The following is a 20000-nucleotide window of genomic DNA, read 5'->3' as shown; positions in this document are numbered from 1 at the left end:
CTCTCACCATGCCCTCTCACCACACCCACTCACCACGCCCACTCACCACGCCCTCTCACCATGCCCTAACCACACCCACTCACCACGCCCACTCACCACGCCCTCTCACCATGCCCTAACCACACCCACTCACCGCGCCCACTCACCACACCCACTCACCACGCCCACTCACCACGCCCTCTCACCATGCCCACTCACCACGCCCACTCACCACAACCTCTCACCACACCCACTCACCACGCCCACTCACCACGCCCACTCACCACGCCCTCTCACCATGCCCACTCACCACAACCTCTCACCACGCCCACTCACCACGCCCACTCACCACAACCTCTCACCACACCCACTCACCACGCCCACTCACCACGCCCTCTCACCATGCCCACTCACCACGCCCACTCACCACAACCTCTCACCACACCCACTCACCACGCCCACTCACCACGCCCACTCACCACGCCCTCTCACCATGCCCACTCACCACAACCTCTCACCACACCCACTCACCACGCCCACTCACCACGCCCTCTCACCATGCCCACTCACCACGCCCACTCACCACAACCTCTCACCACACCCACTCACCACGCCCACTCACCACGCCCACTCACCACGCCCTCTCACCATGCCCACTCACCACAACCTCTCACCACACCCACTCACCACGCCCACTCACCACGCCCTCTCACCATGCCCACTCACCACAACCTCTCACCACGCCCACTCACCACGCCCACTCACCACAACCTCTCACCACGCCCACTCACCACGCCCACTCACCACGCCCACTCACCACAACCTCTCACCACGCCCACTCACCACGCCCACTCACCACAACCTCTCACCACGCCCTCTCACCATGCCCTAACCACACCCACTCACCACGCCCACTCACCACAACCTCTCACCACGCCCTCTCACCATGCCCTCTCACCATGCCCTAACCACACCCACTCACCACGCCCACTCACCACGCCCACTCACCACACCCACTCACCACGCCCACTCACCACACCCACTCACCACGCCCACTCACCACACCCACTCACCCCACCCACTCACCACGCCCACTCACCACACCCACTCACCACACCCACTCGCCACACCCACTCACCACACCCACTAGCCACGCCCACTCACCACGCCCACTCACCACACCCACTCACCACGCACACTCACCACACCCACTAGCCACGCCCACTCACCACGCCCACTCACCACACCCACTCGCCACGCCCACTCAACACGCACACTCACCCAACAACAGCACCCACTAGTGGCCCAACATGGAACTATGTGGTATTAAATTCTTCTGGTTTCCATGGAAACAGAGATTGTTTCCCAGTGTCTCCAACCAGCAACATGTCCAACCGGGTCCCAGTGTCTCCAACCAGCAACATGTCCAACCGGGTCCCAGTGTCTCCAACCAGCAACATGTCCAACCAGGTCCCAGTGTCTCCAACCAGCAACATGTCCAACCGGGTCCCAGTGTCTCCAACCAGGTCCCAGTGTCTCCAACCAGCAATGTCTCCAACCAGCTGGTTAGCATCGTTACCGTTAGCAGCATTAGCATCCAGCAGCATTGAAGGACAAGGACAAGCAGTCCTCAGCTGACTAAAAGCTGAAGCAGCTAAAGTCGGCCCAGATCTGGGGACCGGATCCGGTTCCAGCAAGACCTGGTCCAGTTCAGACAGACCCGGTTCAGTTCAGACAGACCCGGTTCAGTTCAGACAGACAGTCCTGTGAGGTGAGGAGAGACTGATTCATTCACACATCACGTGGTCAAACATTCATTACTGCAGCCACAAAACCCATGAGTCACTTGGGAGCTGAAAGAGTCGGCTCTTTTTAGTGAGTCGGGCCAAAAGACCCGGCTCTCTAAAAAGAGTCGGCTCATTTTAGTGAGTCGTGCCAAAAGACCCGCCTCAAAAAGAGCCGGAATGTCCATCATGGTCACGTGGCCGGATGATGAGTCATCGGGGGCTGATAGGAGGCGTTCAAATAAACTGACATGTTCCACCTGCAGAGATGGACACGTCCCACTGCGTCTCTGCGTCTTCATCCTAACTGTCTTCAAGTCCTGCAAGGAAGGACATGTCTGTCCTTCCTAAGTCCTGCAAGGAAGGACATTCCTGTCCTTCCTAAGTCCTGCAAGGAAGGACATTTATGTCCTTCCTGTGACCGGAGAGCAGGAGCAGCAGGAGCAGGAGCAGCAGCAGGAGCAGGAGCAGCAGCAGGAGCAGGAGCAGCAGGAGCAGGAGCAGGAGCAGGAGCAGCAGCAGGAGCAGGAGCAGCAGGAGCAGGAGCAGCAGGAGCAGCAGGAGCACAGGACTTTCCACTCATCAATAACTCAGAGGAGGACATGACACCAACATGGAGGGATGAGGCCAAGTCGACACACACACCGGAAACAGGCAGCAACGGCCTTCACAATAAGAGCCCGGTCAGTCATACAGATGCTACACTGCAAATCCACTTCTTTCTTTCTTCTGTCCGCCAGGAAATCAACATCAAGTCATGGAAGTATAGAGACCAGTCCAAATGTAATTCAAATGTAAAAGAAAACGAGATGTTAACATGGAGAACGGAGGTTGAATATGAGTTGAAATGGAAATAATTGGAATCAAACAAGGATGCAGCTTTCAGCAGATGTTGAAACGTGGAGGATGAAGCCAGAGGTGTAAAAAGGTGATATTGGAGAAAAGGAACCGGGAGGCTCAGTCTGATAAAAACACCCAGCAAGTGGAGACGTCGCTGTCAGGGTGAAACACCACAACGTGAGGATAGATCATATATAATACAACAATCATATAATATGTATAGAAGCGTTTGGACGTTTTACTGCAGCGGGTTCATTCAGACTTCCTGTCCCAGTGAGAGGTGATGGAGGCCCCCTGCTGGGTCAGGCACTGGCCTCACTGATCGACCTGGAACCATCCTGATCAGGATTTTACTTTGAAAACCGGAAGCGTCTTGTGTGGTGATTTTAACAAACGTTCATGTAATTACATCTGGTGTTTTCCACAACTCACGTTTCCTGTTGCACCAGACGGTTATTAATGTATAATAACAACAAGAAAATGAGACGTTGAACCGCTGCTGCCTCCTCTTCCTCTTCTTCCTCTTCCTCCTCCTCCTCCTCTTCCTCTTCTTCCTCTTCCTCCTCCTCCTACTCTTCCTCCTCCTCTTCTTCTTCCTCTTCCTCCTCTTCTTCCTCTTCCTCCTCCTCCTCCTCCTCCTCCTACTCTTCTTCCTCTTCCTCCTCCTCCTCCTCCTACTCTATCTCTTCTTCCTCTTCCTCCTCTTCCTCCTCTTGGGGGGTGAGGGGTGGTGGTAGTGGGGGGGGGGGGGTATGGGGGTGAGGGGGGGGTGGCAGTGGGGGGGGGGGGGGTATGGGGGGGTGGCAGTGGGGGGGGGGGGGTATGGGGGGTGAGGGGGGGTGGTAGTGGGGGGGGGGGTATGGGGGGTGAGGGGGGGGGGTATGGGGGGTGAGGGGGGGTGAGGGGGGGTTTGGGGGGTGAGGGGGGGGTGGTAGTGGGGGGGGGGTATGGGGGGTGAGGGGGGGTGGTAGTGGGGGGGGTTTGGGGGGTGAGGGGGGGTGGTAGTGGGGGGGGGGGGTATGGGGGGTGAGGGGGGGTGGCAGTGGGGGGGTATGGGGGGGTGAGGGGGGGTGGCAGTGGGGGGGGACTGACCTTTGGCCTGGCAGTCCGCGCAGTGCTTGTTGTCCTGGTCCCTCAGCAGCCCGGACAGGACGCTCTGGTGCTGCTCGTTCAGTTTCTGGGCTTTTTCTCTCTCCGATCGCGTCGCCATGTCCCCGGGGTGCGGGTCCGGGTCCCGCCCGGGGTGTGGAGGGTCCGGCCGGGGTGTGGAGCGACGCCGGGTGCTACGGCTCGGGGCTCGGCTACAGGAGCTGGGACATCCCGGGGAAGAGGCGCCGTGCTGCCGCCGAGGCTCCGATCAGGACCCGCTAGCAAGGTTCGGACTCAGCATCCCTGGTGCGTTCAGGACCGTGGGAAATATGACACACGGTCCCGGACGCAGCATCACTGGTGCATTCAGGACAGTGGGAAATATGAGACACGATCCCGGACGCAGCATCCCTGGTGCGTTCAGGACAATGGGAAATATGAAATACGGTCCCGGACGCAGCATCCCTGGTGCGTTCATGACAATGGGAAATATGAAACACGATCCCGGACGCAGCATCCCTGGTGCGTTCAGGACGGTGGGAAACATGAGACACGGTCCCGGACGCAGCATCCCTGGTACGTTCAGGACGGTGGGAAATATGAAACACGGTCCCGGACGCAGCATCCCTGGTGCGTTCAGGACGGTGGGAAATATGACACACGGTCCCGGACGCAGCATTCCTGGTGCGTTTAAGACCATGGGAAATATGAAACACTGGCGCCGCGCTGCGACTCGGAGTTTCTGTCCAATATTTCACATTTAACAGTTTAGATCAGACCTTCGTCATGTTTTCATCTGTTTTCACCATAAACTTTACTTTAAGACATTTATTTCTCCTCTGGATTGAACCATCCTAATCACATTAGATAGATAGATAGATAGATAGATAGATAGATAGATAGATAGATAGATAGATAGATAGATAGATAGATAGATAGATAGATAGATAGATAGATAGATAGATAGATAGATAGATAGATAGATAGATAGATAGATAGATAGATAGATAGATAGATAGATAGATAGATAGATAATCAATAAGACATTGTTCCCTGGTCCAGAATGAGGAGCTGATCGCTCAGGTCTGTGATGTTTTTCCTGCAAATGTCGTACTTGTGATGTCTTGTGTCAAACTTCAGACTGGAGTTCAACCCCCAACCCCCCCCACCATGTACTGCATGACAGAACAAAACCATCCTCTCAGTCGGGTTGCATGAAAAATCCTCCTCCTTTTTAATGACAAAGCAGGAGCAAGGCAGAGTACAGTGTTAGACATGAAGGCAAGGTCGCAGCGCGGAACACTAGAACATCACATGAATCATAAAGTGGTTCTAACAGGTTCTATCAAGAGATCTGGAAGAGGGGTTCATCACCAAGAAGTAATGTCACGATTAAAAATACATCACTGAGTGTTGACAGGAGAAAGTACAAATAATACAAAAAGTTAAAGCAATTACAATAAATTAATATCAAATATATATATTTGAATCGTACAAGAGTCACAGTTTATATGATTACAGGTGTTTGTACCAAAAACGTTGTACTGCGCAAACCTACTGGTAAGAGTTAGCTTAGAAAAGTCACTGTCAAGTGTTTAGTGACGAGTAGAAAACCTGCTGCTTTCCTTGTTGAGTTCCAGGATCCTGGCTAGCAGCGCTAGCGCAGTGAGCCGCTCACACAACAGCAACACGAATACTTCATGACAAACTGAGAAACTCTCACTTCATTAGACTGCAGCACCAACGGCAGTTTTCTTTTTCCTACAAACAAATACCATGATCGTCCAGTTCCGTGGTTTCACCACCTGAGGGCAGAAAAGACTAGAGCCCAGCAGGCTTCCTGCAGCGTGTACACCGTGTACACAATGTACACCGTGTACATGGTGCACATGGTGTACACGGTGTACATGGTGCACACGGTGTACATGGTGCACACGGTGTACATTGTGTACACGGTGTACATGGTGCACACTCCAAAACCTTCACAATCACAGGCGTAACCACAGTGACTTCTTTTAACCACCTGGAACGATCAGAGTTGCAGGACAGGACAGATCTACACAAAAGCGCTAGCTCGCTTCTCCTGAAGGCTAACGTCACGGCGCCAGGCAGCATTCCCAGTGTTCAGGAACTCATCAGGCCTTTTTGGTCCAGTTTTACAGTGTAAACGTTGGCCGAAGCTCTCCACCTTCAGGTGATACGAGGATATGTTTCCAATTCTCAAACAAACTCTGAGACCTACTGACCTGACGCTGGCCGACAAGCGCAATCGCACTTCAAAGCAGAAATGCACTTCAAAGCAGAAACGCACTTCAAAGCAGAAACACACTTCAAAACAGAAACCTGACAGAGCTTTTCCTCAGCTCTAAAATGAGGTCTTACTTGTGTTGCTACTGGACTAGCAAGCGAGCTCCCAATGTTTTAGAGGATTTTCTAGGCTGGCTGCTTACGTTGCGCTCCAGCAGGAGACCTATCCAAGATGGCGGCGCTGGAGACACGTCGGCACCGTGAGGCTTCTAGTGTTTTACATCTATGGTTGGGCAGACGACACAAAAAGGGACGTACCTTTCGGTGTCGTCTGCACCGCCAACCTCAACTTCCTCCTTCATTCACTCCTTGACGTCTCTGGTGTTGAGACTCAGCTCTGCCCCCTGCTGGTCTGGAGGCTCTCTAGCGCGTTTCTTTTTGAACAGCGTTTCTGTTTTGTTTGCGCTTGTCGGCCACCGACGGACCTCCCATTAACTTCAATCACTACAAAAAGGAGTGTTTTCATGATTCTCAGCAAATGTACACTCTTTGTTTCTGCCACTTGTGTTTTTATATCAAATCCTCTATGTTTTCTTTGTGTTGTTTACCATTAATCTTAATGATCACAGTTTGGTCAAAACAATTGCTATGAATGTAAAGAAACCAGAAATTAAATATCCTCCAACCAGCTTGTGATCGGCTTCTACTTATTGATGATTGGTGAAACTGGTATTGTTTTTGAAAAAAAAAAAAGGAGTGCATGAGCTCAAGCTGTATTTGGAAGATTTTGCAACGTGAACATTTACTTGAGAAGTTTCATGAATTCCACGAAGGGTTTGGTTTATTTCAAGCGTCTGCAACCTTTAAGACCAAAAGTCATTTTGTCACTTTCCAACAAATCAACTTTAACTGGAGCCGCAAAACATGTTAAAATGAGGCTTGTAGAGATTCATATATCATTTTGATGTATGAATATAAACTGTGTCTCATGTTGCATTTTTTGGAAGTGATTTTAGGAGTTTCATTCTTTATATATATATTTTATATATCTTTATATATATATAATATATAAAACTTTGTTGTTGGAGACATTTTGACATCGTTGCTGTTTCAGCTGCACAACAATCTCATGACGACCTCCAGCCGGTCAGTTGGTTTGATTGAGGGAATAAAGTGTTTTGTTTTCTGGGTTCAGGTGAGAAAACAAGATTCAGTCCATCAGAGGTCGAGACGGCCGATCTTGACTTTGCTGTCTTGAGATTTTAAAATTGTAGAATTTAATGGCTCGTACTTGGAAAGAATTGTAAGCGGTTGAAAATGGGGAGAAGGGAGAAACGGCATTAATGGAGAAGTTTCCATCTGACTGATGCTTTCTATGTCTTGTTTTGTTGAAACTTTTGAAAATGTCTCCCGAGGTTGGACTGAAGCCAGAGGAGCTCGTTTCACTTTGTCTGAATGTGTTGAAACGTACAAATGGTTATTTACAGACGTAGATGTTGAGATGCAGCGCGGCTCCACTGTTCCCTGTCCTCATTTGTGGATTCATCAGATTAATGACCTTGCATTTATTTTGAAGGACTCTGGGGTCACAGTTCTGCGTCGTCAGTGCCGTCAGGGAAGGAGACCCCCCACGGAGAGGCCGGATCTCACTGCTTCACATAACGGACTCGATGGCTTCAGGCATGGCTCCCGTGGCTGTGGTCTGCTGGGTGACGAGCGGCGAGGCCTCCTCCGCCTCCTGGGTGTTGGCCACGGCCTCCACCCGGACCTCGGCCAGCTCGCCGCCTCGCTGCTGCTGCTGCTTCCTCAACTCCTGCTGGTTGATGTGGTGGAGGATCCCAGCTCCCAGCGCGTCGCCCTCCACGTTCACCACCGTGGTCGTTCGGTCCCTGGAGGCCAAAGGTCAACAGAGACACAGGTTGGTTCATTACTCTTCATCTGGGAGATGAAATCTTACTTTATGCTTATTATTAATATGGAAAACAGCACAGAACACAAACGTTTCCATGACGTCCTCCTTTTGGCTCTGAGAAAGAACAAGAGTCTTTTTAAACACAGCAACAGAAAACGTGTTTAATGTGGATCAACGTTGGTGAACCAGGTTCCACATGGTTCTCATGAGGAGGAAACAAAACTGACATTTCAAGCTGCTTCACCTTTAAACCATTGATCATATGGATGGAAGCTGAAGTTTGGGCCTTAAAGAACATGAAGGAAGCGGCTGATGGCAGCTTTCACTCACACGATCCAGTCGACGGCCAGCATGAGGGACAGGTCGTTGGTCGGCAGGCCGATGGCCTCCAGGATGATGGCGATGGTGATGATGCCTCCGGCGGGGATTCCTGCGGCGCCCACGCTGGAGGCCGTGGCCGTCACCCTGCAGGAACAGTGCAGAGGGCAGCACGGCTCGTAAAAACCAGACGCTCTCGTCATGTTGACGGTTGATGAGCTCGTTCTCACAGGATGGTGAAGATCTGCCCGGCGTTCAGCTCCGTGTTGTTGAGCTGCGCGATGAACACGGCAGCAACGCACTGGAAGATGGCCGCCCCGTCCATGTTGACCGTGGCGCCGATGGGAAGGATGAAGCGGCTGATGCGTTTGTCCACGCCGTTGTTCTCCTCCACACACTTAATCATGGAGGGAAGAGTGGCCGAGCTGGAGGACGACACAGGGGACACTTCTGGTTCAGGACGAGACAATCACACCTCTGACACCATCAAACCAACACTTCTGGTTCAGGACGAGACAATCACACCTCTGACACCATCAAACCAACACTTCTGGTTCAGGACGAGACAATCACACCTCTAACACCATCAAACCAACACTTCTGGTTCAGGACGAGACAATCACACCTCTGACACCATCAAACCAACACTTCTGGTTCAGGACGAGACAATCACACCTCTGACACCATCAAACCAACACTTCTGGTTCAGGACGAGACAATCACACCTCTGACACCATCAAACCAACACTTCTGGTTCAGGACGAGACAATCACACCTCTGACACCATCAAACCAACACTTCTGGTTCAGGACGAGACAATCACACCTCTGACACCATCAAACCAACACTTCTGGTTCAGGACGAGACAATCACACCTCTAACACCATCAAACCAACACTTCTGGTTCAGGACGAGACAATCACACCTCTGACACCATCAAACCAACACTTCTGGTTCAGGACGAGACAATCACACCTCTGACACCATCAAACCAACACTTCTGGTTCAGGACGAGACAATCACACCTCTGACACCATCAAACCAACACTTCTGGTTCAGGACGAGACAATCACACCTCTGACACCATCAAACCAACACTTCTGGTTCAGGACGAGACAATCACACCTCTGACACCATCAAACCAACACTTCTGGTTCAGGACGAGACAATCACACCTCTAACACCATCAAACCAACACTTCTGGTTCAGGACGAGACAATCACACCTCTGACACCATCAAACCAACACTTCTGGTTCAGGACGAGACAATCACACCTCTGACACCATCAAACCAACACTTCTGGTTCAGGACGAGACAATCACACCTCTGACACCAAACCAACACTTCTACAACCTGTGTTGTGACGGTGTTGTGTTGGTGTTGTGACTGTGTTGTGTCGATGCTGTGATGTTGTTGTGTCGATGTTGTGACGTGTTGTGACTGTGTTGTGATGATGTTGTGACGGTGTTGTGATGGTGTTATGTCGATGTTATGACAGTGTTGTGACGGTGTTGTGTCGATGCTGTGACGTTGTGACGGTGTTGTGTCAATGTTGTGACGATGTTGTGACGGTGTTGTGTCGATGTTGTGACGGTGTTGTGATGATGTTGTGACGGTGTTGTGACGGTGTTGTGTCGATCTTGTGACGGTGTTGTGACGGTGTTGTGACTGTGTTGTGATGATGTTGTGACGGTGTTGTGATGGTGTTATGTCGATGTTGTGACGGTGTGTCGATGCTGTGACGTTGTTGTGACGGTGTTGTGTCGATGTTGTGTCGGTGTTGTGATGATGTTGTGATGGTGTTGTGACGGTGTTGTGTCGATGTTGTGACGGTGTTGTGATGATGTTGTGACGGTGTTGTGATGATGTTGTGACGGTGTTGTGTCGGTGTTGTGATGATGTTGTGATGGTGTTGTGACGATGTTGTGACGGTGTTGTGTCGATGCTGTGACGGTGTTGTGTCGATGCTGTGACGTTGTTGTGACGGTGTTGTGACGGTGTTGTGACTATTTTGTGTCGATGCTGTGATGTTGTTGTGACGGTGTTGTGATGATGTTGTGACGGTGTTGTGTTGGTGTTGTGATGGTGTTGTGACGGTGTTGTGATGATGTTGTGATGATGTTGTGACGGTGTTGTGATGATGTTGTGATGATGTTGTGACGGTGTTGTGACTGTGTTGTGTCGATGCTGTGATGTTGTTGTGACGGTGTTGTGTCGATGTTGTGACGGTGTTGTGTTGGTGTTGTGATGGTGTTTTGACGGTGTTGTGACTGTGTTGTGTCGATGCTGTGATGTTGTTGTGACGGTGTTGTGTCGATGTTGTGTCGATGTTGTGACGGTGTTGTGTTGGTGTTGTGATGGTGTTGTGACTGTGTTGTGTCGATGCTGTGACGTTGTTGTGTCGATGTTGTGACGTGTTGTGACTGTGTTGTGACGGTGTTGTGACTGTGTTGTGTCGATGCTGTGACGTTGTTGTGTCGATGTTGTGACGTGTTGTGACTGTGTTGTGACGGTGTTGTGACTGTGTTGTGACGGTGTTGTGACGCTGCGTTTCCACTATTTGTCTTGATTTCACAAGATTTGACGAGAATTAATGAAAGGCCTAAATATTCTGTCATAAATATGATTAATCAAACAATGTTACTATTCTCATAAAAAATATAATAAACATAAAGTAAGACATAATCCAACATATAACAATCACAACATGTATGAATTTATTTCAACTCTTTAAAGCATGAGGAAATAACTATTGTAGAGGATTAAAAGCTTGAATTAAATTTCCTCCATATCACATCAACGACATATAAACAGCAAAGCCACAGATCTGATGTTCATGTTCTCTTCAGGGAGGTTTTAACTAGAACTGTTCTCAAAACTTGTTTCCAGCGACTCTGAGCACCGTCGTCGTGAAAGCAGACGCCCAAAATGTATTCAAAGTTTTGCATTTCCACCAGAAAATGTGTGCGTGTCCAGGAAGCCTGAGTCGGCGTTCGGGTTGCAGATTATGAAACCCGTCTCAAGCAGAGGACAGAATCTGGTGTCAGACTAAAGTTAATACTCAGGCGCTCAGCCAGAAGTGAAGTGAGGAGGAAAGTTCATGTAAACGTAAACCTGAACATGTGACTGAGCTTTTGAAAACGCAGAGTTCAGCAGCCGTCTCAGTCCATTTAGTTTTTAAAGCCGTGGAGTATAAACCTGCATGTTTGCGTGGTGAGACCTCTGAGGCGCAGTGATACCTGGAGCAGGTGGCGAAGGCCGTGGTGAAGGGCGTGATGAGGCCCGACAGGAAGCTGAAGGGGTTCTTGCGGGTGAAACCAAAGTAAATGAGGGGGAGGACGACGCCCCCGTGGATGACGTGGCCCAGGATGGAAGCAAAGATGTATTTCCCCAGGCTGGTGACCAGCAGAACCACGTCCTCCATCTCCACGATCTTACTTCCCACCAGGAACACGATGCCGAAGGGGATGTACCTGAGGAACCAGGACCGTTACTGTCAGGTCCAGCCACACAGAGACGATCTGCGGGACACAGGAAGCAACGCCGTCTCACCACATGATCCAGGACACCAGCACCATGGTGGCCTCGTTGAAGGCGTTGAAGAAGCGGATGAGCTCTTCTCCCTCGTCGCCCAGCTTCCTCAGCGCCACGCCGAACGCCATGGCGAACAGAACCAGACCCAGGATGTTCATGCCTTCTGCTTCGGTCCCGACAGGAACCTAAAACACAGTCGCTGGACTTGGTGACACGATTAAGAGGAAGGACACCGACTCTGATGTCCAACAAAACTGAGATCCTCTGAAACCTGAAGATCTTCCCTCAGGAGATCCAGAGTCCCATGAAGACTGACCGGAGGTGTTTGGATCATGAGCTTCGTTTGGCTCCGTGATAAAAACGTTACGGGGTCGTCATGGCGACCTGCAGCCGTGACAACAGGCCAGCCAGCTCACTGGGACGAGGATTTCAGAGGTTATCCAGTCTACCAGCTCACCGCAGAGCAACCGTTCACGGTCGCAGGTCTGGAGGCGGTTGAAGGGTTCAGTGAACTGCATGATGGGTAACAAAGAGGGACAAGGATAAACCCGGAGCCAATCCCTCCCCATTGTGCTGAGCTCTCCCACAGCCTCGTCCCCTGGCACTGGGGGGACGAGAGGACGGTCCACCACCACCTCGGATAGACAAATACCACGGACCGAAGCCAAGACCCCCCCCCCGTGCACTGAGGTCACTGGGGGCATTCCAAGGTCCCGGGGAAGAACCAGCAGGATTCAGAAGCTCCGTCACTCTTTCAGCACATTAAAGGACAGAAAGCCTTTAATCAAAATTAAATCTCCACTTTAATGAGTTTATAGTAAATATGAACAGTTGGACACAAGAGGGCGCTGTGTCGTCTCTATAAGAGAAACTTTCTCTGGAGGACCAACATGATCCAGTGTTGATGTTTGTGTTGGTGTTTATGTTTGTATTTGTGTTGGTGTTTGTATTTGTGTTGGTGTTTATGTTTGTATTTGTGTTGGTGTTTATGTTTGTATTTGTGTTGGTGTTTATGTTTGTATTTGTGTTGGTGTTTATGTTTGTATTTGTGTTGGTGTTTATGTTTGTATTGGTGTTGGTGTTGGTGTTTGTATTTGTGTTGGTGTTTATGTTTGTATTTGTGTTGGTGTTTGTATTTGTGTTGGTGTTTATGTTTGTATTTGTGTTGGTGTTTGTATTTGTGTTGGTGTTTATGTTTGTATTTGTGTTGGTGTTTATGTTTGTATTTGTGTTGGTGTTTATGTTTGTATTGGTGTTGGTGTTTGTATTTGTGTTGGTGTTTATGTTTGTATTTGTGTTGGTGTTTATGTTTGTATTTGTGTTGGTGTTTGTGTTGGTGTTGGTGTTTGTATTGGTGTTGGTGTTTGTATTTGTGTTGGTGTTTATGTTTGTATTTGTGTTGGTGTTTATGTTTGTATTTGTGTTGGTGTTTGTATTTGTGTTGGTGTTTGTATTTGTGTTGGTGTTTATGTTTGTATTTGTGTTGGTGTTTATGTTTGTATTTGTGTTGGTGTTTATGTTTGTATTTGTGTTGGTGTTTATGTTTGTATTTGTGTTGGTGTTTGTATTTGTGTTGGTGTTTATGTTTGTATTTGTGTTGGTGTTTATGTTTGTATTTGTGTTGGTGTTTATGTTTGTATTTGTGTTGGTGTTTGTATTTGTATTTGTGTTTGTGTTTGTATTTGTGTTGGTGTTTATGTTTGTATTTGTGTTGGTGTTTGTTTGTATTTGTGTTGGTGTTTGTATTTGTGTTGGTGTTTATGTTTGTATTTGTGTTGGTGTTTGTATTTGTGTTGGTGTTTTTGTTTGTATTTGTGTTGGTGTTTATGTTTGTATTTGTGTTGGTGTTTATGTTTGTATTTGTGTTGGTGTTTGTATTTGTGTTGGTGTTGGTGTTTGTATTTGTGTTGGTGTTTATGTTTGTATTTGTGTTGGTGTTTATGTGTGTATTTGTGTAGGTGTTTATGTTTGTATTTGTGTTGGTGTTTATGTTTGTATTTGTGTTGGTGTTTGTATTTGTGTTGGTGTTTGTATTTGTGTTGGTGTTTATGTTTGTATTTGTGTTGTTGTGACTGAAAGAGGAATGCTGATGGGAAATTCTCAAGAACAGTGAACCAACGACTTCCTCACCTGTTTGTGTTTTAATTGGTAATCTGGTCAGGTGACGCCTTTTAGGAACACGTTTAGTGTCTTGAGCTGAAACTGCTGAATCATGAGTTCCACACAGACTCTCAGTAAACATGAACCCCAACTTGACTTGTTTTTACAAAACGCTGCGCTTGGCTCTAAATGTGCATGACGACAAGGTGAACTCTTGTTTGACCATCATTTGCAGACTGGAATATGAGCCGCACACCAAATTTAACCAGGAGAAGAAGAAGGACATGTCGGCTTTACGTGATGCACCTGAACGCATCACAATCAGCAGGAAGCTCGTCGACCCTTCAAAAGCCGAGTCATCCACCAGGAGTCACAGCAGCTAAAAGAAGAAAGACGCAGTGGCTTATTGTCCAGAAAGGACTCACCTTCTCGTAGAACGCCGTCCCGTTGGAGTGATTCCCTGCAGCGACCATCTTGTACCCGGTGGCGTACTGCAGCGAGAGAGGAGCCGTTACACTTTACCTGCGTTCACGCTCTTCTTCATGTCAACTGGAGGTCCGGAGTGGTGAGAAAGATGAAAGACGTGGGATGTTTGTCGTGATCAAAGAGAATGCTGAGAATGCAAGATTTTTAATATATATATATATATATATATATATATATACATATATATACAGTGAATATATATGAAAAGAGCGGGGGGGGGGTCTGTTGTCCCTGTTTTCACTATGAGCATCATGTATATACATGTATATATATACTCCAGACTCAGCGTCTCCATATTGGATATGCAGTTAGCAGTTAGCAGTTAGCAGTTAGCAACAGCTTTCTCTCGTGAGCTGCAGGTCAATCTGCCTTCAACCTGACTTCATCAAATCATTTAAAATCATTCAATATGAACGCAGGCTCATGGACATAAAGTGCATGAACTTAACTTCTATGTCTTTCAGGTCAGTCTTGTAATCAGAGTATCCAGGTGTAATCAGAGTATCCAGGTGTAATCAGAGTATCCAGGTGTAATCAGAGTATCCAGGCAGGACGTTGGTGTTTTTGAAATCGCAGGTCACAAAACACATCAGCAACTTTTCAATCAATTTGAGTTAAACAATATTACCTTATTTCCAAATATGGTAATATTACTATTGGATCAGAATCTAGATCTGTAATGTAAATTAAAGGACAATGTTGAAAACCTTTCATTGCTCCAGAAACACCGACGGCGCCGCAGCTTCGTACAGATTCACCTCTTTGCTCAAGAGCCACGGCGATTCCGTGTGTCTGTAGATTTGAGGTCCAGCTGGACGCCGTCCAGCGACATTCAGGCTTTTCCTTTATAGCAGGAAGGTTCCCACCGGCCATGCAGACCTATGGACTATAAATGAGGCCGACAACCTCGACTCCAATACTTTCATGAAGGACTTTCACTTCCATGTGATTTCAAAAGTACAAAGTCACTCATGTGAGTACACACTTCTTTTGTTTCTATTGAAACATCCAGCCGCCTGTCATTTTGTGTAAATCTTCCCTCTGCGCTGCTTTCTCACTTTAATCCACACTTGGATTGATTCCACAGGGGCTGTACCGCCATATACTGGGGGGGGGGCACCAAGCTGTACTCTGTGTGCATGTGTGTGTGTGTGTGTGTGTGTGTGCATGTGTCTGTGTGTGTGTGTGTGTGTGTGTGTGGACAGCATGTCATGTCTCCGTGTCCCCAAATATTAAACTGTCCTGGTTCCTATTTTAGCCTGAAGAAGCGGCGATGATGATTCCGAGAAGCGTCGCGGCGTGTTGGCGAGTTAGCGAGGCGGGTTGCTAGGCTGGTGGGAATGGAAGAATGGAATGGTTGCTCCATGGAAACGGCTGGATAAGAAGGGGGGGGGGGGGGGGGGGGGGGGGTCCTGGACGTCTCCTCATCAAGAGCCACTGTGAGGCTCTGGGCAGATTTACAGGAGCTGTAATGGAGTCTGCATGGTGCTGCAGTGAATTAGTGAATTGTGGTGAGCAGCCGGTGGGGAGGGGTGGGGGTGATGGGGGGGGACAAGGAGTTGATGAAGAAGGTGTTACTCACAGATCGGAAGGCTGCCGCCACCAAGTTCGCAGGGAATAAATTCCTGCCAGGGGAAGAAGGACACGAGTCAGAAGAGCCAATTTGAAGATTTCCTGAAAACACTGAAACATTGTGGTATTTTTAAAGCCGTTTCACACTTTGCATCAAATGAAACGTTTAAAAAAAGAAGAGAACACGTGTCCTGAACTGATAAATATAGTTTTCCATCTTCACCTTTGCCGAATTCATATTTAAATGAGTCATCAGCTGAAAACCCCACGTTTCCTCTTTACATGTTTATTGTCGTGGCTCTCAGCTGAAACTTACCTGAAAATGTGGAGTTTGAAAGTAGCAAGGTTTGTTTGTTTGGGCTCTTTATTCACACCAGCGCTCTCATATCTCTGAACCTTACGTGATTTAAAAATGACCCTGTTTTTCTTTTTTCCCTCCTTTATCCTGTTGGGCAGCTTGAGCAGACGACCTGATGTGACTCAGAGCTTCTGATGTCAACAGGCTTTGCTCTTGTAACAGGAAGAGACCAAGAGTCTCCTTACGTTGCTTTGGCATCTCTGACGTACACGACCGTGGAGAGAGAGTGTGTGTGTGTGTGTGTGTGGGGGGGGGGGGGGGTTCTCCATTAAACCAGCCTGAGCAGCTCTATCTAGACAGTAACATGATTTTCTGTAGATATTAAACATCAATGCAAAGCGGAAGCCTGAGAACTGGAGCAGTTGAAACAACCATCAGATTGTCATTTCTCTCACAAGAACAGTTGCTCGACGCTGACTCTGGAAGGTTTAGGGAACAAAAACGGCTGCAGGACATAGAATGAAGTCTCATCTTTGGTAATTGTGAGCCAAAAAAGTCTTAACAATGAATAATGGGCAGAACCGGTCCCTTTCTGTATTCTGGCTCAGGCCCCGGGTCCACGAAGCCTCCGGACACTGACCTGCTGCTTCGTCTTCCATCAGAGGCCGTCAAAGCTGTTCAAGCAGAGTCGGCTGAAGACATTCCGGATGTTTTCACAAAGCTTCACTTCACTTCCTGTTTCCACAAGCGACACGTAAAAAGCCCCTCAGGGCAGCAGTGACCTTGCTCTTGAGCAGGCTTCAACACGACTACGGCTGCAGTCTGGTACCAGTCCAGAACGTGGACTGGTACCAGTCCAGAACGTGGACTGAGGCTTGGGGTTTTCAGCAGGAGGTGTTGGAAATGTGAGCAGAAGACATGGAGAAGGGTACCGAGGAGGTTTTGTTGATTGTTACATTGAATTCCGGGGGAAAGGGGGAGTTCAATTAAATGGAATCGGAAGGATTGAATGAACTGAGATCAAATCTGACGCTCTGGAAGACGCCACTTTTGTTAACGTCTGAGTCGGACGCATTTTCAGAAAGTTGCCACTTCAGCGGCTCTGAGCTCTGCTGTCACGTTCATATTTTAGAAACAGTAAACCAGCCCTCCATCAGGAGGAGGAGGAACCCAACCACACACCTCTCAACAGAGTGGAGGTTCCAACCTGGAGCCGCCTTGCCGTAAGGCGACCGAGGTCACCAACGTCTCGCCTCACAAAACAAACATGAACAGAGGAACAATCATTTAGCAGGTTGGAACCACAGACATGGTGGTGGGGTGAACAGCTGCATTCATTAACAACATTTCAAAAGCACACAAAGTTCTCCTGGAAAGTGTCCAACGTGTTTTTCTCCCTGCAGGGCAACAAGCTGCAGCCACGCCACCGCGTTCAGACAAATACATCCAAACTGTGAACAAACTGTGAAACACAATCCTTCTCTTCCAGTGCCGGAGCGCCGTCCATCCCAGGACCGTCCCAGGACCGTCCCAGGACCGTCCCAGGACCATCCCAGGACCGTCCCAGGACCGTTCCAGGACCGTCCCAGGACCGTCCCAGGACCGTTCCAGGACCGTCCCAGGACCGTTCCAGGGGCCAGAGGGCAGGAAGCCTCGCCGTCTAATATTCAACGTTCAGTAAAACAACAAAGCAGGAACATTTGCTGAGAAGTGGAAGTCATGACTGCCGACCTAATGAACACTGGAGCAGGTTGCTAGTTGACAGGACGTGTCTTTAGAGCATGTTCGCCCAAACACCAGCGCCACACGTGAAACATTGATCGTTTAGACACCAAAAACTGTTCATGCATGTTGTAACATGAGGTCGTTTCAAAGGTCTCACTTGTTTATGTTCCTTCAGGCTGCAATGACAAAGCTAAGATATGAGCAGGTATAAAGTTTGACAACTTAACGTGTCAACATGAAAGCTTTTACTAGTTTGACTTCATATTTTATTAGACACTCAGCTCTATAACACTCTCACTGAAACAATTTGTCAAACAGATAGCTTGACTTAAAGTCAATTATATTACTAGTTGCTGTAGAGGCAATGCTAACCAATGCTAACTAATGCTAAACAATGCTGTAATATTAAAATGTATTACATTTGGAATTTAATAAACTAGTTCTATCTTTAAACCAGGGGTGTCAAACTCATTTTAGTTGAGGGGCCACGTCCACACTAACCTGACCTCTGGAGGACCAACAAGTCAAACGTAACATGTTAAACTGCAGATCTGGACAAATGTCAAAGTCTTTCCTTCTTTTGATCCTTTTGGAACTGCAAGAATTTGCCAGTCTATTCTGAAATATACATATTAAAGTTAATCAGATATTATATTTGCAAAAAAAAAAAAAAAACCCTCAGTCACCTTATCTGGATATCATATTTTTAGTCAGGATTAAAACAATTTGTCATCATCTGGACATTTTTTGAGTTTACGTGTCTAAAGTATCATTTCACATAAATTGGACACCTTTATTGTGAAAGGTGTTGTGTTATGTGACCTCCACAGATGCATTAATTAATTCTGACCAAGGGCGGTTTTGAATGTCATTATTGCCAATCTAGTGTTTTTAGATCAGCCTCTGTCAGTTTTCATATTTATACTTAAAAAAAAAAAAAAAAAAAAATCCCATGGCGGCCGGATTAGATCCTCTGGCGGGCCGCTTCTGGCCCCCGGGCCGCATGTTTGACACCCCTGCTTTAAACCCTCACAATCACTTTATCAATCCCTGGAGAAATTCTTTATCAAGCAGCACCAACACAGTGTTCCAGCTCTCAGCAGCTCCGCCCACTGGGACTATTTTCAGGGAGTTTAGGGTGGAGGAGGACGCAGCTTCACGGAGGTGTGAACCTCCTGCCGGCAGCCAGGGGGCGCTGCTGCTCACTGTTCTGATGTCAGAGCTTCTCCTGGAGAGCTGCAGGTTTAAAACGCTGACGTCTGGCAGCAGAGCGCCTCCTGCTGGACAACGTCCATGTTGCTGCGTTGCTTTGATAACATTGCTTGTTGCTGCGTTGCTTTGTGGTGTTTTGAGTGTAAAATGCGTCCAAACAGCAACATGTTGTCATGAACAGCAGGACGGCACAGTGCTGCTACACTAGCCTGCTGGCTGGCTGCAAACTGTGGAGTGGATTCCTGACTCTTCCTCCACGTGTCACTGAGACCCGCCTCCCTTCAGGAATCCAGTCCACAGTTTGTGAGTTGTGACTCCACCAGGTGATCACCAGAGCTTCACTGAAGCTTCGTTCGGCCGTCACCAGTTTTCATGTCAACGGACAGAGAAAACTAGAGTTTTGTGTTTTCACCAAGTTTCACACAGTCCAGGAAGTGAGCTTCAGTCTGGAGGAACCAGAGCCTCCCTGCTTCACGGCCTCACGGGCCTCAAGCTGCTGCTGTGATGAGGCACGAGTCCTGACAGCCGTGACGCCTTGCTTTGTACAACACTGTGTTCAGCAGCTCTATTGCTCAGAATACGCTCCGCTCTCGCCACAGCTGTCGGCCTTCCCTCACTGTGGATTATTCTTAGGACCAGGCCAGGCGGTATTTATAGAGCCTCGCCACAAGTGGACCTTGTGTACACAGAGAAGAGGCCAAGTGTGGGGTTTGTAGCAGCTGGTAAAGATACTCCCTCAGACATCCACCACTGGTAAAGATACTCCCTCAGACATCCACCACTGGTAAAGATACTCCCTCAGACATCCACCACTGGTAAAGATACTCCCTCAGACATCCACCACTGGTAAAGATACTCCCTCAGACATCCACCACTGGTAAAGATACTCCCTCAGACATCCAC

The 20000-nt window shown here is 48.4% G+C and overlaps 2 protein-coding genes across 3 annotated transcripts in view; both read right to left on the bottom strand.

The window, feature by feature from the left end:
* The window catches only part of smap1 (small ArfGAP 1), a 13622-nt gene extending 9671 nt beyond the window's left edge, over positions 1–3951 (bottom strand). Inside the window, exon 1 of the mRNA XM_080507716.1 lies at positions 3696–3951. Within this exon, the coding sequence (XP_080363842.1) occupies positions 3696–3813 (118 nt within the window). The 5' untranslated portion in view covers positions 3814–3951. The remainder of the gene's footprint in view (positions 1–3695) is intronic.
* A 1002-nt stretch (positions 3952–4953) lies between these two features.
* Positions 4954–20000, bottom strand: part of slc1a4 (solute carrier family 1 member 4) — a 31150-nt gene continuing 16103 nt past the window's right edge. For both annotated transcript variants that reach the window (XM_080507513.1, XM_080507512.1), the window contains exons 2-8: positions 15873–15915; positions 14230–14295; positions 11723–11889; positions 11410–11643; positions 8400–8594; positions 8182–8316; positions 4954–7828 (exon numbers count right to left, since the gene is read on the bottom strand). In XM_080507513.1, coding sequence (XP_080363639.1) covers positions 7594–7828; positions 8182–8316; positions 8400–8594; positions 11410–11643; positions 11723–11889; positions 14230–14277 — 1014 coding nt within the window. In that variant the 5' untranslated portion in view covers positions 14278–14295; positions 15873–15915 and the 3' untranslated portion in view covers positions 4954–7593. The remainder of the gene's footprint in view (positions 7829–8181; positions 8317–8399; positions 8595–11409; positions 11644–11722; positions 11890–14229; positions 14296–15872; positions 15916–20000) is intronic.

The sequence above is a fragment of the Blennius ocellaris genome (assembly GCF_963422515.1).
Source record: "Blennius ocellaris genome assembly, chromosome: 13".
Taxonomy (NCBI): Eukaryota; Metazoa; Chordata; class Actinopteri; order Blenniiformes; family Blenniidae; genus Blennius; species Blennius ocellaris.
The sequence above is the reverse complement of the archived record's forward strand: the minus strand, read 5'-3'. Positions and strand labels throughout refer to the sequence as shown.